The sequence below is a fragment of the Diadema antillarum genome, unplaced genomic scaffold, assembly GCF_040938485.1.
Source record: "Diadema antillarum isolate AM-2024a unplaced genomic scaffold, OU_Dant_1.0 scf00000014, whole genome shotgun sequence".
NCBI lineage: Eukaryota > Metazoa > Echinodermata > Echinoidea > Diadematoida > Diadematidae > Diadema > Diadema antillarum.
In genome coordinates this window covers 4,512,084-4,527,658 of record NW_027270903.1, presented here as the reverse complement: position 1 = coordinate 4,527,658, position 15,575 = coordinate 4,512,084, and the positions used below count along the sequence as shown (strand labels likewise).

At 38.4% G+C, this 15,575-nt stretch overlaps 1 protein-coding gene across 2 annotated transcripts; it reads right to left on the bottom strand.

Moving 5' to 3' along the window:
- Positions 1–5,114: 5,114 nt before the first annotated feature.
- On the bottom strand, positions 5,115–15,284 carry LOC139722993 (uncharacterized). Of its 2 annotated transcripts, none has more exons than XM_071634275.1 (4): positions 14,964–15,284; positions 10,609–10,895; positions 9,086–9,405; positions 5,115–7,384 (listed from the first exon to the last, which is right to left on the bottom strand). In XM_071634275.1, the coding sequence occupies exons 2-4, from the start codon at positions 10,886–10,888 to the stop codon at positions 7,250–7,252; spliced, it is 735 nt and encodes a 244-aa protein (XP_071490376.1). In that variant the 5' UTR covers positions 10,889–10,895; positions 14,964–15,284; the 3' UTR covers positions 5,115–7,249. The 2 variants fall into 2 exon arrangements, with proteins under 2 accessions (XP_071490376.1, XP_071490383.1); XM_071634282.1 differs by lacking the exon at positions 14,964–15,284 and adding an exon at positions 11,612–11,753.
- Between the last annotated feature and the right edge of the window lie 291 nt (positions 15,285–15,575).

Sequence of the window (15,575 nt, the reverse complement as noted above, 5' to 3'; positions counted from 1 at the left end):
CTTTTGTCCTATCACAAGCAAGCTTGCTTATTTCTCCACAATAGAGGGCGCGCGTCATCATCAATCTGGAAATTCTTGACCAATTCTTGACAGGTGTCAATGTCAACTTTGGATGGCCGTAACTTTCTTGTTATTTGAGCAATATCTACGAATTTTTCACATTTTATTACATACATATTTGGTATAATTTTGAAGAATATTCAAACAAATTGATTTTGTTTTGGTATGATTTAGAGATAGATTAGTATTATGGTAAAAATGCATTTTTGCTAAAAAATGTGAAAAAATTGAATTCTGGCCTCAAAATTAATATGAAGATTGGTATAACCCCCTACATAATTGGTATCATCATATAGATAATTTAATTTTCTTTAATTTGATACCACAGCCATGATAATTGAACAATTTTATCAAAGGTTACATGTATTTTTATGAGATACTGACATTTTAACCATGCGTTACCATGGAAACGGATTTTTGACCACTATGGGACACGCTTTGACCTGTTAACATTGCATTTTTGAAATCTGCGCACAAAATTGGTCTAGATGAAGTAGATTAAAAAAATATATGTTTGGGGTGCATGGGAACCCCCCTTTCCGACTGCACTATTAGAGAAACTCTCACCAACATAAACACTCCTTTGGTTTTAATAGGTTAAGATTGACTGGTTATAGTGGGCCCAAACCAGTTTGCATTGTGAGGTTGATTAGGGAAGACTTGACCTGTACCGTACTTGTGAAAAAGACTATTTCAAGTCAAAAAGACTGGATTTTTTGCTCAATGTTCACTGCACATACACAGTACATTATCATATCATCGCTGGGGTGACAATACCTTGTATTTCACATTTTGGTGAAAATGACTATTTAGATTAATGGTCAAATAATCGGTTGAGTGATGTCCTGTCCAAATCCTTACTGCCTTACCCAAAAAATGAAGCCACCACGGCATGTCAATGCTTTGGCCGCCATGTTTTTGGGCTGTCCTGAACACTTGACATTTCGTAGCGATGATATGACATCTAACCATGAGTGATGACATCGCTAAACATTTATACATGTATCCCAATTTACTGTTACATTGTCAGTACAAAATTTTCAGACCTTATGCTATACCATTTTGTCCCTGCAAATACAGTAGAAGCAAAAGGAAATCACACAGCTGGTTGAAAAACAAGACAGGTGTATGCAATAATATTATGCAATGTAGTGACTTAGTAGCTCTGTGTATTGCATAGGATCAAACAGTTTATGTCAGCAGTCAAAGTTGTACAAAGTGAATTGGCAAAATATGAAGGAAGCAGCATTTGTATTGAAGACAATTCAACACAATTGTTTTGAAGAAGAACTTTTAAAGCCATCAGTGCATGCTCAATTCATACCATGCAACCAATACGTTAGATGAGAAACACACAATAAAAACAATCAAAGGAACTGGTAAATATGAACCAAAGGAAATATATTTCATAGAGTCTTTTTTTACAACAGGCCTATATACAGCATAAATTGATTTTCTACTCTAATCTGCCTGTTACTCAAGCAAAATGTTCATTCATTGCTACACATGACAAGCTTAGCTCCATTCCTGATACATCAAACTCAAAGCATTTATGTACAATGTGGTTTTTTTACTCGATCGGTATGGGCAAGTTTCTTCGTAAAGGGCATACATGTACAAACACACACAAAAAATCAGCATACAAGATAGATTACACATGATATCGATACAGATACAACACATGCCGTCAACATTCAATGGTATAAGAAAAAAATAGGTGTGGTAAAGGGTGATATTGTACATAATGTCATGTGGACTATTGTTTATATCTTCCTCCATAGTGCCTGCGATCATACATTCTCATATCAATATTTTCTCATAATTTGTGTTTGGACTAGATAATTTCACCATGTACATGACCACAATGGGAGCCCTCAGAAAAAATCAGTAAATTGGTTATACCAAGGTACAGAGGTACAGAATAGAATAGTATTTGGGATATGGAATGAGAACATTTGCAAAACTCATATTAATAAATCACACAAAATTTGTGACACAGTGTTTAAAAAATTCTATAACAGCATCAACATTTGCCAGTAAGGCAAGAAAATAATTATGTTGTCTCAGCAAGAATCAGTTACGTGTTCCATTTGACATGATTCCACTGGGCAGTTACACTTCTTATCATAGTACTAGTAGTAGTGATAGCAATAATGATAATAATAACAATAACACTAATAACACTAATAACAATAATAACAATAATAATACTAATCAAATCATAATAATCTAGTAGTAGTAGTAGCAGTAGTAGTATTGTTATCATTATCATTATTTTAACAACAATCACGTCATTAATAATATTAATAATAACAAGGCTGAAGAAAAGAAAACTGAGAAAGCGAGACAAAAGGACTGATGAACGCTGCCCAAGACAACCACTGTCAACGAATATACAATGTACTTCAAAAGCCAACAAGGTACAGAAGAAAGATGTGAATCCACATGAAGGATATATGCAAAGAAATGATGAAAAATTATGAAATGCCATTGTTAGTCTCATATCCGGCCAAGCTGCTCATCTGCAGAGACTCCAACTCTCCTGTTTTCGACGGGAGATCTCCCGCCGAAAACCCATTTTTGCAAAATCTCCCGTTCTCCTACTTGAGATTTAATTTCTCCCACCCTGGCTCTGTGTCTCCCGATGGAAAGGATTTCTTACTTATTGCTATCGTATGTTGAAAAAATAAGCCTTAGATAGCACCAGAGAGCATCGAGAACCCTAGAAACTTCGCACACATCAACTTGGAGTCTCCCGTTTGCTAGGGGTTTCAGGCGGGAGAATCTCCAGATCAGAAGGTGCTTGGGGTTGGAGTCTCTGCATCTGAATGAGTATCGGTCCAGACACGGCCAGACGACTGAGGGTGAACATTAGGTAATGAGGCTACATGTATGTTTATTGAAATAATGAACTACAGCCTACTGTACATGCTGTATAATTTGCAAGCACACCACGTCTTGAGTTGGGACTTTTAAAGAGTTGATGATTTTGTGAGCACTTAATCAGTAACTGGGAACCAAATGACAGAATGAGAAAAAGGTGCATATAAAGCTGTACAGTGGCAACTCAGTATAACGAGATCCTTGGGACCAAGGGAATTGTTCTTTATATCGGATATTTTGTTGTATCAGTAGTCCATATACAATACAAAACAAAGGAATTACATTAATTTGGACTGGAGAAATTAGTCTTTCAAATAAATACATGTACATGAAATTCTTCCATCGAGATGTTTTTCACTACAACTGATTGAGTGTGTAGGGCAGTTTGTCAATCAGTTACAATGAAAAACATCTCAACAGAAGAATTTCATGAATTTGAATGATTACACAGTACCCGCTACATGCTATAAAGATTAGAACCAACACTTGCTGTCGGGCGAAAGCTCTGTGGTCTAGTGGAGATGACGCCTGTCTGAAAATTGTAGGTTTTAATCCTGCTCGAGTACATACACCAATGATTTTTTTTTATCATCGCTACTAAGTGTACTAAAACACTGATCGATTCAGTGCTTATTTGCGTCAATGTAGGGCAATTTGTCAATCAGTTGCAAAGAAATTACTTTGTTACATCAGGTATTTTGATATATCAGATCTCTTTATGGAGTTTCAACTGTATAATCCTTCTTCAAGAGAAAGCTACAGTAAATTTCCCAACTTGGATTACAACACATCTTTATATACAGTACATATACAAAATTGTACATGTACAAATTTTATATGACACTTCTGTATTCCAAGACACGCTTTGCAAGTTGTTCATTTTGCAAATCTAAGTCAACTCGGAAAATTTACTACAAATATGAACAGCACAGAATATATCGCATAACTATAGCAATTCATGTATTGGCCACAGTTACTGAAATGTTTAGATGGTAGCACATCAGCAGTAACTGTTCTTTGACCAGCATACAAAGCACAATTTCTCTACCATGAAAGACTCAAGTTTAATTATCATCAAAGAATTTGGTGAGCAATTTCTTATTTACTTTCTTTTTCTCTCTCTCTCAAATAAACATTGAGGTCTACATTGTATGTATTGCTGTCATGACTTAACTTGAGAACAGGAAAATACGTGTGTGTGAGAATTTCGAAAAAAAAAGAAACAAATTCTTGGACGACAGAAAAGCCCTTAATGCAACTCCATCAGAAGGTATTGAAAATAGTGCAGTATACAACCTTGTCATATTGAGGTCGAAAATCATGAGATACATAATAAAAGGACATATTTTACATGCACATTTGTATATCCATTTGTTTTATCCTCACTGGTCTAACAAGATACCCAATATAACAAGGACACCCGAGTGGCACGAAGCAGCACATTTTGACACAATTTCTCCATATTCGCCCTAATCTCTCTGTAATCATCTCAAAAAGAAGTAGAGGGATTAAAAAAAAAAAGGATTATCAAATACTTGGATACTATTCTGACAATAATAAGGTGGTTTTGTTTGTTTTGGTATGATTGTTAATGAAAACACAAACTGAACATATGTTTTCATTCATATCTTCCTCAAATAAGCAATTAATTTGTGTCAGAGTGTTATATTCTCTTTTTCTACTTGTCACTCTAGAAAGCAAAAAAATTTTTAAATAACATATGAATGTTCCTGGTTTACCAACGTATTGTGCAAGATTGGTTAACTTTCAAATATCTTATTTTGCTTACAAATAACATGGCAGCATACATGAACAAAATTATCAGTTGTATACTTTTGAAACATGCTTCTACTATGGTAAATACATGTATATCAAAACTTAGCAGTACATGTACACCGCGTCGGAAATCACACACACAGAATTATTTACTCCATGATCAAGTCGACTTTGACATCTAAAAAGGTAAGACCAAACTTAAAAACAGAAAATCCAATCTCAAGACTCTCATATTCAAGTTGAACATAACAACATAATTAAATGTCTATTTTTCATCATTCTACAACTACATTCTCCCTACCCCCCCCCCCACCTCCCCTGTATGAAACCATAGCTGAAAATGGTCAAAATTCAGAATCTTTTTTCTGTATTCAGAATGGTTGGGAGGTCTGTCATTGTAACTGTAGTTTTCCACAATCTTGGAGACTAAAAAATTTCACTGATTTCTTATACCGAGGAAGGCTCAATCTTCTTTAGGTGCCATGGGTAAACCCCCTGTGTGCCACACTATTCTGAGACACCAACCTAGTCATGCTTTGGGAAAACAATTTGTTTTTCAAATCTACGTAACACCTATAGATCTCTGTTTACCCTGGGCATGTAATGAGCAAAATGGTAGAGAAAATGCCAAGTTTTGATTTGATGTAAATTGTATCACAAAGCTATGCTTGTTTTTCTTTCAAATGACCAGTAGCTATTAAAACATTATCGTAGAGGCATGACTTTTGCACACAGAACAGTCATGGAAACCTAACCTAAAATTTTCTCGCAAATCCACTACGGAATACCCTTTGATAGTCAATCACCACATCAAATGCAAACTGCATGTGACAGGAATAGAATCGCGAGAAGTGCTTTCATTGTACTGCGGCATTTGGCTATTTATTGATCGGTTTGGTCGGGTCTGTGCGTTTGAGCAGAATATGCGAAGTTGGCATGACGTCGACTGAGTGGGACGTGCGAACATGGCACATACAGAGTTAAAGATCAATGAAAGTTCAGGAGACTTGTCTACATCAAAGGATAGTGCTGATGATCTGGAGTGACTATTTGTTTATATAAATCAGCCAGTGTACATGTAGCATGTACACTGTATTTTTTGGGTACTGATTTAACACTTTGCAAATTGGGACTCATAAATTGCATGAGGTTAAAATTTTGATAGAGGAGAAGAGTGACGGAATGAGAAGAAAAAAAAGGTATTATTCCTTTTTAGAGATCCTACAGAGTTGTATCTTGCAGATAAAGTACAACGTAATAATATTACAGGTGGGAATATATCTGCAAGTTGTGACCAACACATGGATGAGTTCACTGTTGTGTTATACGCTAAATATTTGGTGATGTTTTCATTTTTATGAATTTTGCGAGTTGCATGCTCTTCATGAATTAACCCGTTCCTTACGGGAACCTGGTTTACCAGGTTCCCAAAATGAAGACAAGAGTGCCTGCTTTAGGGCCTATATTCATGTTTCTTTGCGTTTTAATGCCCAGAAAAGTGGGTTTGATAAAAAGATCACAGTTTATTCTATCAGCATTTGTTCTCTTTCTGTTTGAAAATTGCGTGTTTAAGAGTATTATGTACCTTTTCCTGATTTAGTTTTTTGCTTGTTCTACTGTAAACTCGTACGAACATGTACATAGCGATCAAGGCTGAGATCAGTTAGATATGTGGGTTCGCTGACCCCAGTCACCTCATTCAGGTACCTGGTTTTGTGTAGAACAAAAGATTGTGTGAGCTCATCAGCGCAGGCTCTATTCAAACATCGCACCCGATCGATATTCCATTGTTCACTGGCACATGTAGTTGACCGTGGAAAGGGGGATACAATGTACCGCTTGACTGCCCTCACACAGGTTGGATTACCAACCTGTGTGCCTCTCTGTCGACGGGCGAAAAGAATCTCGTTTGAGGGCATTAAAGGCACTCAGAGAATTGCGGAAGGAACGGGTTAAAAAACAAATGTAAACATTAGGTCTGATCCTTTATACATGAATGCAACATTTTTCTGTTCAGTACTGTACTTCACAATCGTGAATTTGTCCACATGTGAAATCATGGGGAAGTCCCAATTCGAGAAAATTTAGACTTGCAAAATAAAGGGCGTATACAGTATTACAAAAAAATGGAAGTGAAATATACATGTACGTGTACCACGGATACAGCAAATTCTGTCACGGAATATGCCCAGCATCACACTATGATGAAAAGTATGTTCTTCACAAATTTTTTCCGAAATGGTTTCTACAATGCACGGCTGCCACACCTTCAGATTTCACATTAGTCTGTTCAAGACCTCGTACACTGCTTTGACTTGCCTCCATAAGTATAAAGTGCATCATGCATTGCGAAGCTCACATAGACGCAGCTACCGTCCCTGAAGGCATTGGCGTATGAGGCAAACCCAGAGGATATCAACTGACGTTTCACGTTCTTCATCGCATCCTCACTTCCACAAATGTCTCATCATCATGATTGGATTCCTTTAACAAAAAATAATAACAATAATAAAATAATGGTAGATAACGGTTAATCATCTGGATTGTCCACATACAGTGATAGGTCACTCCGGCCCGCTTTCTCTAACGCTTTCTTGAGCTTGGCTTTGGTCGCGTTGACGCCATTTTTCTTCCGCCATTGAAGGAGCATCTGGAAAATGCATTCCTAGGAAAGAAGAATATAGAGTGAAACACACATGTTAAAATAATGTAGGCACACAACCATATTGTAAAATCAACTTGTAAGGTTAACACACACACATTCAGGTAAGATGTTACAGTTTGAATCAACCCCCCCCCCCTCAACATTTTTTTGCGATTACTCTGCCTCACGAAATTTTTTGACCGCATCGTTCGCCGACTTTTTACTTTCAAGTCTCTCACATCTTTTGACACCGAAAATCACGAATACCATTATGACACTGCATGACCTTTTATACATGCCTGTCAGACCAAAAATGGCTCAAAACGTGATATTGTGTATTAAAGGTGCATAGTTCCAGTAGTGTAGAGGGCGCTGTTGATGATACTGCCGATCACCGTCAGCACTGATACAAAGATTACCGAAGTTGAGCTCTCATCAAGAGTAAAGCGCGTAGGTGTTGCTAAGTAATGTTGCCTTCGTTGTCTTCTCTGCACATCGCGCAGTCTGTAGTAATGCCAGGGTGCATGCATGTGCTTGTTATGACATCACAAAAGAGGTTTGCTAAAGCTGTCATCCCCCTCAGCCAAATCATGAGCCGAACTATGATCGGACCTCTGACTACAGTGAATCAAACTTCTTCGGACTCGGGGAAGTGGGCCAAAGCGTAAGCGCTAAAGAGGAGTTGATAGCGCAGGTCTCTGTAGGAAACTTGTGCCGTGCGCCCTCTTACGCATTTGACTAAAACACCGGGACCATGCACCTTTAAAGTCTAGTTTATGCAAATGGAGTTTTCTCTTCTTATTCATAAAGATATGATTATTTCACTTTCATATGCTGAAGTCAATCAATTTTAGAATGATTATGTTTGAGATATGTTCTCTCATAGATTTTGTGAAAAAAATGATAAGCAAAAGGTCGAAAAACAAAGAAATACATATGAAATTCATAAAACAATGAAATACATAACAAATTGATTTTGATACTAGATATTTTTCAGTACATTGTTAGGAATGCTACAGGGAATGTTATCACCAAAAAGTAGGATTCTAGGAGCTTTACTTTCTGATTTAGAGCAAAATGTATGATTCTATGCATATATTAGCATAATTATAGTTATTCTGACAAAAAATTCCTTTTTGTTTTGTATAGTTTAGTAGATTACGCTACAGGTAATGCAAATTTTCGTGGTGATTCCGCGATTGACAGCAGAAATCTCAGGGGTTGACTCAACCTTCTGTGAGTTCCCTTTCTGTGTATTATTAAAGACACTTGGCTGTAAATTACACATAACTTGTCAATGCGCTCCAAAAGATACCGTACCTTTAATACCATGCCATGCCAGAGAGCACTAAAAATCAAGAGCAAACAGTATAACAAGTTGACAGGAAAAACATGTGGCTAATAGTTTCTTACAAGTTGATTGACAAACCATTCTGGTCACCAGATCTACGCAGGTTCATTCTTTGTTTGAATACGAGTTCTATAAATTACCATGTGAGGCAAGTTGAGCATTATGACCCTTTGAATTGAGTGAAGTGCCTAACCAACTGAGAAAGAGGAAAGGTCATTTGTACCCATATGCACATGAGCTTTTCCCAAACTGGCTTTATAGATGCTGCATAAACCAGGTGGGCACAGGCCCTGGCTAGTTACTTTGTGGATAGAATTTCTAAATACATTCGAAAAAAAAAGGACAAAAAGTAAATAGAATATAATGCTTACAGATACAAGGTTGTGTTGCTGCTGTAAAATTTCAATTTCCGAGTTTAGAAATCCAAGATACGTCCCTACAAATCGCCACTCTGCACCAAGTTTCATCGCCACGTCGCACAAGAGAATTTCGGACAACTCCATTTGAAGATGGTCACCACCTCCCCCACCTGCTATCGGGGCAGGTTGAGCCGTCTGCTGAGGTGGCTGGGGATAGGCCTGGGGTGGCTGCCGATGGGCTTGTTGAGGATGGGGCACCTGATGCGCAAAGCTGTTTGCCTCCGCTGTTTGGACAGGTTTCATTCCGTCTGGGAGGCGGGCTCGGAATGCTCCTGTGACAGAAAGGGCATTATGATGAAATGATGATAATAATGATAATAAATCAGGTACATGAGAGAGAAAAAAGACAAAGTGCAGTGAAATAATGACAATAAATCTGCATAATAACGTGCGCATACAGCACAGAATGCACAACTGCAAGGAATACAACTTTATTCAGTGGTCCCAGAGAAGTCCTATGAATAATATTGAGAACAAGAAACAAAGGCACAACTTATCACTGTCATTTTATTAAAGCGTGTATATCTAGATGTATTATCAGTGAGCAAAATCACTGTAATTCACACATTTTTGCAACTTGTGGTATAGAATCTGTAAAACGTGAAAATTTTGTATGGACATGCCAGCTGCACTGTTGTTACAAAATTACCCTGTTGAAGACTAGCCTGAGTATTCTTAGGCTGGGGTGAATGGAAAATACAGGAAAATCAACCCATCCTTAATGGCTCGGACCTAAGTTACTATGTCATGTCAATCAACCTGTGCCCATTATTCTACAAGTTGCTGTTTAACAGTAATATTAGAAAATACCCCCCCCCCCCCAAAAAAAAAAAAAACAAACAAACAAACAAACAAACAAACCCAAACAAACAAACAAACAAAAACAAAAACAAACAAACAAACCCCCCCCCCCCCCCGCAAAACAAAAAAACAAAAAAAAACAAAAAACCATAATGCCACTATCCACATGTTTACAAATCTAATACCACAGTAAAGAAATTGTGATCATGTGTTAAACATGCCACAAAGAGCAATTCCATACCACATCAAGGTTGACTTTACAGTTCAATAAAATTATATTCAGGCAAAACTTGGTATGAAGGACTCAATATATTATCAAAATTTCAAGTAACTTTTTTTTGCAACTGATTGACAAATTGCCCTGCATCGACGTAAATAAGCACTGAATTGATCAATGTTTCAGTAGTAGCCATGATAAAAAATCATGGGCGTACATACTCGAGCAGGATTCAAACCCACGATCTCCTGATCACTGCACAGGCTTCATCTCCACTAGACCTCCGAGCTTTTGCCCGACAGCAAGTGTTGGTTCTAATCATTATAGCATGCAGCGGGTACTGCGTAATTATTCAAATGAATTTGAAAAACTTTTTTTTCATGTTTTTGTTTCGGTTTTTTTGTGATGAAGATTAATTCAAGTAGACAAGTAGTTCGTTCACTCTCCTTTGATTTACCATTCTGGACTTTATCAGACAGATTGCGTAATTTGCAGCTCTCGAGGGCGGCCATCAGCAACCGTCGCCCCTTCTCCTCGTCCTGGCTGTTGTTCCAGGTGATCAGCATTTGGTGGGCAGCTTGCTCCGTGTTCATGTGGAACTGCCGTTCCCAGTTGGCTAGTCTCACCTCCGTGAGACCCAGGTACAGGCCAAGCTTGCGCCATGCGTAGGGCCCAAGGTTCTCAGCCACCGAAAGGAGCTCCAGGGAGTCAAGCGGCGTACTTTCCGACACTGCCATTTTTTATCTTAAAGATAAACATAAAAAATAGAAGAGATAGAATCTTATCTCGTTGCACAAATTATGTAAACAGAGCGATGATTGTTGAAAAAGGAACAGTACATGTACACCGTCTGTACATGTACATATGTACAGCGTCCAGTTTTCTTGCACGATTTACTGATGCTGTGATCTGTGAGGTTAATTCTGATATAACTTTACAATATCACTGTAGTTGGTCACCTGTAATATACTTAGGGCATACTCGTTAAATAGGGCCCACCACTGCATGTCCATACTGATACTTTGGCGGCTCACCGAGGTTCTACAAGGTATACTCACGAATTCAGCCCCATCGTTCATCGGGAGATAAGCAAGGCAGTGGGGCTTTCTTCCACAATATAATACTCGTTAATGTGGCCCCACCAAACGACGTTTGCAGGAGATTGATACAGCTGGGCCGATTTCCACAGCATCGCATCTTTTGCCCTCCCCTTCTCCTGTTTTTTTTTTTTTTTTTTCGTCTTCAACTTTTTAGTTTTGGAAGGACTCTCCTTATGTAACTTGCCTAATTTAACAGCCAACCATACAACCCTAACCTAACCTTGCTTGCATTAATGCACGGGTGCACTCGCACTACGGTGCGGCCAATTTCACAATTTTGCCAACTTTTGCATGCATTCTCGGCGCTAGTGTACTTTCGCACCTGTTTGTCAAACGACCTCCAAACAACCACAAACTCACCCTGGTTTCTTAGTAACCTAAAATACTTCCATCTGAGTCTCCAAAGTCCACCTTTAGCGTTTACAAGTGTCGGAAAATCGTTGGAAAATCTTGATCGCTATAGTGGAATTGCTGCTCGGTGCACAAGCACAATTACGAATTGGTCTGAATGTAGCGACACAGCGGCTTTTTCTAAGGTGTCGTTGAAAAGCTAAAATTTGTTTTGTCCTTGTACTAGTAATCGGCCAAGGTGGAAATTGTATTTTCTTTTTAAAGACACCATAGAAGAACTTGCCGTGGTCACTGTGAGACAGCTACATTCAGTTCAATCGCGGTGCTCGCTGCTGTGCTGCCGTGTGTTTTGTACATCGTGCTGCGCTGTCTGCTCTTGATCCTGTGCAACGCAGTTATCGCTGAGCGAATGGCTGCGATCGAGATGATTTCGAGAAGTAGATAAATGACAATATGGTGAAAATTCCATTACTACTGGACTTTAATCTCGCTCAGATGCAAGTATTTAGGTTACTGAATAACTAAGGTGAGTTTGTGCATGTTTGGAGGTCACTTGACAAACAGGTGCGAAAGTACACTAACGTTAGCGCCCTAGGCTAGGCTATGGGCGCGACCGGTGTACTTTTCAACTCCGATTTCTCATTTTTCTTACCTTTTCGGCTTTCTATTTCATGAAAACTCTCTGATATGGTTCAATTTAGCATCTCCAATAGCTGCACAAAATTTGATTGACAAACGGCAAAGCGAACGGTAACACACATGCTAACGTGTTAGGTGTAGAATCTACATTACCAAAAAGCCCTTTTTAACATGTTAAGTTATGATTGGTGAACATCCAATCCATGGCATGTGGCATTAGCTGTTACCTAAATTAGAGAGTAACTTTTAGGTCCTAAGATAAAGAGGCACATGCAGCCTTCTTTTATCCACGTCATGTCCACCTAACTGCGGAATTCTGGCTGGTTCTGTGTGTTAACTTTTAAAGGGAAGATAAACCCCAAGAACAATATGGATTGAGTGAAAGCAGCAACATAAGTAGAACACATCAGTGAAAGTTTGAGGAAAATCGGACAATCGATGCAAAAGTTATGAATTTCTAAAGTTTTGGTGTTGGAACCGCTGGATGAGGAGACTACTAGAGGTTATGACGTATGAGTGGACAACAATACCAAGAAAATATAAAGAAAATACTACAAAAATCCATTTTTCATGAAAATTACAAATTCCATCAAATTGATATTGACATATGTTAAGGGTAGCAATTATTCCCCCTGCTTTCTGAAAGCGGTTGGTCCACTGCTCTTTCATAATTCTAGAAAAGTGAATTTTTGTTGAATTTCCTTTATATTTTCGTTGTATAGTTGGCCACTCATACGTCATATCCTCTAGTAGTCTCCTCATCCAGCGGTTCCAACACCAAAACTTTAAAAATTCATAACTTTTGCATCGATTGTCCGATTTTCCTCAAACTTTCACTGATGTGTTCTACTAATGTTGCTGCTTTCACTCAATCCACATTGCTCTTTGGGTTTACCTTCCCTTTAACAGTAAGATGTTAGGCCTAAAGTTAGCTAGACCTATCCATCACGTGATCCATGTCGATATCTAACAATGTTAACCGGTTAAACGTGTTATGTTAACAAACTGTTAGACATCTAATTCCGCTAAACTGAATTTTAAAACCAAAATCACACGAAACACTTGGTCTACTAATGTTGCTAGTGTACTTTCGCACCTGTTTGTCAAATGACCTTCAAACAAGCACAAACTCACCCTAGTTATTCAGTAACCTAAATACTTGCATCTGAGTGAGATTCAAGTCCAGTAGAAATGGAATTTTCACTATTGTGTCACTTATATCCTTCTCGGAATATAATCTCGATCGCAGCTACTCGCTTGGCGATAACTGCGTTGCACAGGAGTAGACAGCGCAGCACGATGTACAAAACACACGGCAACGCAGCAGCAGCGAGCGCCGCGATTAATCTGAATGTAGCTATCTCACAGTGACCACGGCAAGTTTTTCTATGGTGTCTTTAAAAAAATAATACATGTACTTTTCCACCTTTCTCTTGGCTTCTACCGAGTCGCGGCATAGCGATTTAGGATTGGGGTTGTTCATTTTGTGTGTGTGTTTTGTTTTATATACAAAATTCTTGATTTACCTTAATTTACCATGATGTTGAATCAAGGTAAATCAAGAATATTTTATTTGATATTGACAATGTAGAATTTATGTTGCTATAATTTAGTATACTAGTATTAGTGTTATTTTGCAATGAAATAATTTGTGTATTAATGTTTATATGAAAAAGAAAGAAAAATAAAAGATTGACAAAGACAAGAAAGGTGTGTATGTGTGTGTGTGTGTGTGTGTGTATGTCAATTGGTATGAATGAAAGAAGATTGTGAAAATGTGATAAGACAAGGGTAAAGAATACAAGGGAAATGCTAGGAAAAGGGGGAAAGGAAATAAAAAAATACACTAGCAGGCTAGTGTATCAAAAAATTAATCCACAAAAAATAAAACGAAAGGTTTACAAAATGGAGAGTTCATTAAAAGAGAAGAGGAAAGCAATTACTACAAAGAAATTCAAATTGAAAACAAAGATGAATCAAACCTGGATGAGAGCAAAGATGAATATGAAGACAAGAAAGAATTATACAGATTGAAAAGGAAATAAGGGGGAAAAAAGAATTATTAGAACGACATGTAAGAAAAAGATTGGAGAGGATAGAGGGGTAAGGCCCTCGTAGTTGGAGGGAAAAACAACCCATAAGGAAACAAACAAAAAAAAACAGGCAGAAAGTAGATCTATACAGTTGAGTTAAAAAAGAAATTGAGAAAGATAGAAAAGAGAAAAATCACAAAGAAATGATTGCTAGGAAGGAAGGGGAAATACATTCTACCTGAAAATAAAAGAAGAAAAGAGAGAAAAGAAAGAGAAAGATATACGTGATCCTATCCAGCATACACTCGCGCACGCGCTCATTCAACCGCCGCCATGAAGCTACAACCGCTATTAACGGAAGACTTGCCTGAGGATAAGGAAAAAAAATTAGCTTTTCAACAACACCATAGAAAAAGTCGCTGTGTCGCTACATTCAGACCAATTCGGAATTGTGCTTGTGTACAGAGCAGAGCAGCAATTCCAGCGAATAGCGATCAAGATTTTCCAGTGATTTTCCGACATTTGTAAACGCTAAAAGTGTAAAAACTTAACGTATATTCGACTTTGGAGACTCAGATGGAAGTATTTTAGGTTACTGAATAACCAGGGTAAGTTTGTGCATGTTTTGGAGGTCGTTTGACAAACAGGTGCGAAAGTACACTAGCGCTTTAATTCTACTTTATACTCACGTGAACTTGAACGAATCGGATATAGGCTCTAGTGTACGTGTTAATACCGACGTCGATCGGTCGACTAAGTACACGACTAAGTACACAAACGACAGCGCCTTAATTGTGGAAGGCGATACCCTGCGTGCGAATCGCGAAGACCGATATGATGTGGGATTTCGTACCAAGTGGCAAGGAGTCTTGTGTTGCTGACCCTTTTATAGGGCCTAGCGCTAGGGGTCGGTCGCTCGCTCCATGATCCAGCGCCTACTTTTACACAACCTATGGCATGGCCCACACAGTATACTTTGTAGGCGTGAAGGCCAGGCGTGACCCGGCTGAGGGCCCTATCAGCAACTATTGGCCTATATAGTATAAGAGGTAGTTAAACGCGGACTGTACTGCTCATCTGATCCTGATTGGTTGGATTCATGAAAATAATTAGTGATCGTGACCGTGGATATGACGTCATGATAGCCAGCAGTAAAAGCAATCTGATGCTGCCGTGAATGGCTTTTTTACGAGGGAATTCCCCATCGTCACATCACACGCGTAAGCATTGTGCAGAACCGGCTGCGTGTTTTTTTTTAGACGGCACAGATTGGGGCATGGCGCGTGTTAAACCTATGGGAC

What these genes read in the sequence shown, in the direction of transcription:
- LOC139722993 (XM_071634275.1), bottom strand. Translation starts at nt 10,888, where the DNA reads ATGGCAGTGTCGGAAAGTACGCCGCTTGACTCCCTGGAGCTCCTTTCG. An exon ending in GTCTGATAAAGTCCAGAATG is followed by an intron (nt 9,406 to 10,608) that starts GTAAATCAAAGG and finishes TTTCTGTCACAG; the next exon opens with GAGCATTCCGAGCCCGCCTC. An exon ending in AGCAACACAACCTTGTATCT is followed by an intron (nt 7,385 to 9,085) that starts GTAAGCATTATA and finishes CTTCTTTCCTAG; the next exon opens with GAATGCATTTTCCAGATGCT.